Source organism: Saprolegnia diclina, assembly GCF_000281045.1.
Source record: "Saprolegnia diclina VS20 unplaced genomic scaffold supercont1.214, whole genome shotgun sequence".
In the NCBI taxonomy this organism is placed as follows: domain Eukaryota; phylum Oomycota; class Saprolegniomycetes; order Saprolegniales; family Saprolegniaceae; genus Saprolegnia; species Saprolegnia diclina.
Window position 1 is genome coordinate 1 of NW_008246281.1, and position 478 is coordinate 478.

The 478-nt window shown below is 62.3% G+C and overlaps 1 protein-coding gene across 1 annotated transcript; it reads left to right on the forward strand.

Annotated features, from left to right (window-relative positions):
* Window positions 1-46: 46 nt before the first annotated feature.
* Window positions 47-437, forward strand: SDRG_17201 (hypothetical protein; the record flags this gene model as incomplete). The annotated part of the gene is made up of 1 exon (XM_008623440.1): window positions 47-437. A coding segment is annotated over one exon (391 nt), but the record flags the coding sequence as incomplete, so codon positions are not given.
* Between the last annotated feature and the right edge of the window lie 41 nt (window positions 438-478).

A 478-nucleotide genomic window follows, 5' to 3' on the forward strand; every position in this document is an offset into this window, starting at 1 on the left:
TGGGTGGTATCGGTGCGGTCCTCAACGGCGGCGTCTTTCCCGTCTGGGGCGTCCTCTTGACCAAGTGCACAGTGCTCTTCTTTGATCTCAACCTCGGCGTGGACGAGATGCGGCACCAGGCATCGCTCTGGGCTGGTGGCTTTGTCGGTATCGGCGTCGTCTTCTTCGCCTCGCTCGTGCTCCAGAACCACCAGTTTGCCATCGCTTGCGAGCGCCTTACGTCGCGCATTCGTGGCTTGTGCTTTGAAGCGATGCTGCGCCAAGACATTGGCTGGTTTGACGACGAGAAGCACTCGTCCGGCTCGCTCACGACGCGCCTCGCGACCGACTCGGCTGCCATCCGCACCATGACGGCCGAGACGCTCAACGCGATGCTCGTCAACGTTGCGTCGCTCTCGGTGGCGTTTGCGATCGCGTTTTCGCAGAGCTGGCAAATGACACTGGCGCTCCTCGGCATCTTTCCTGTGCTCGCGGCCGC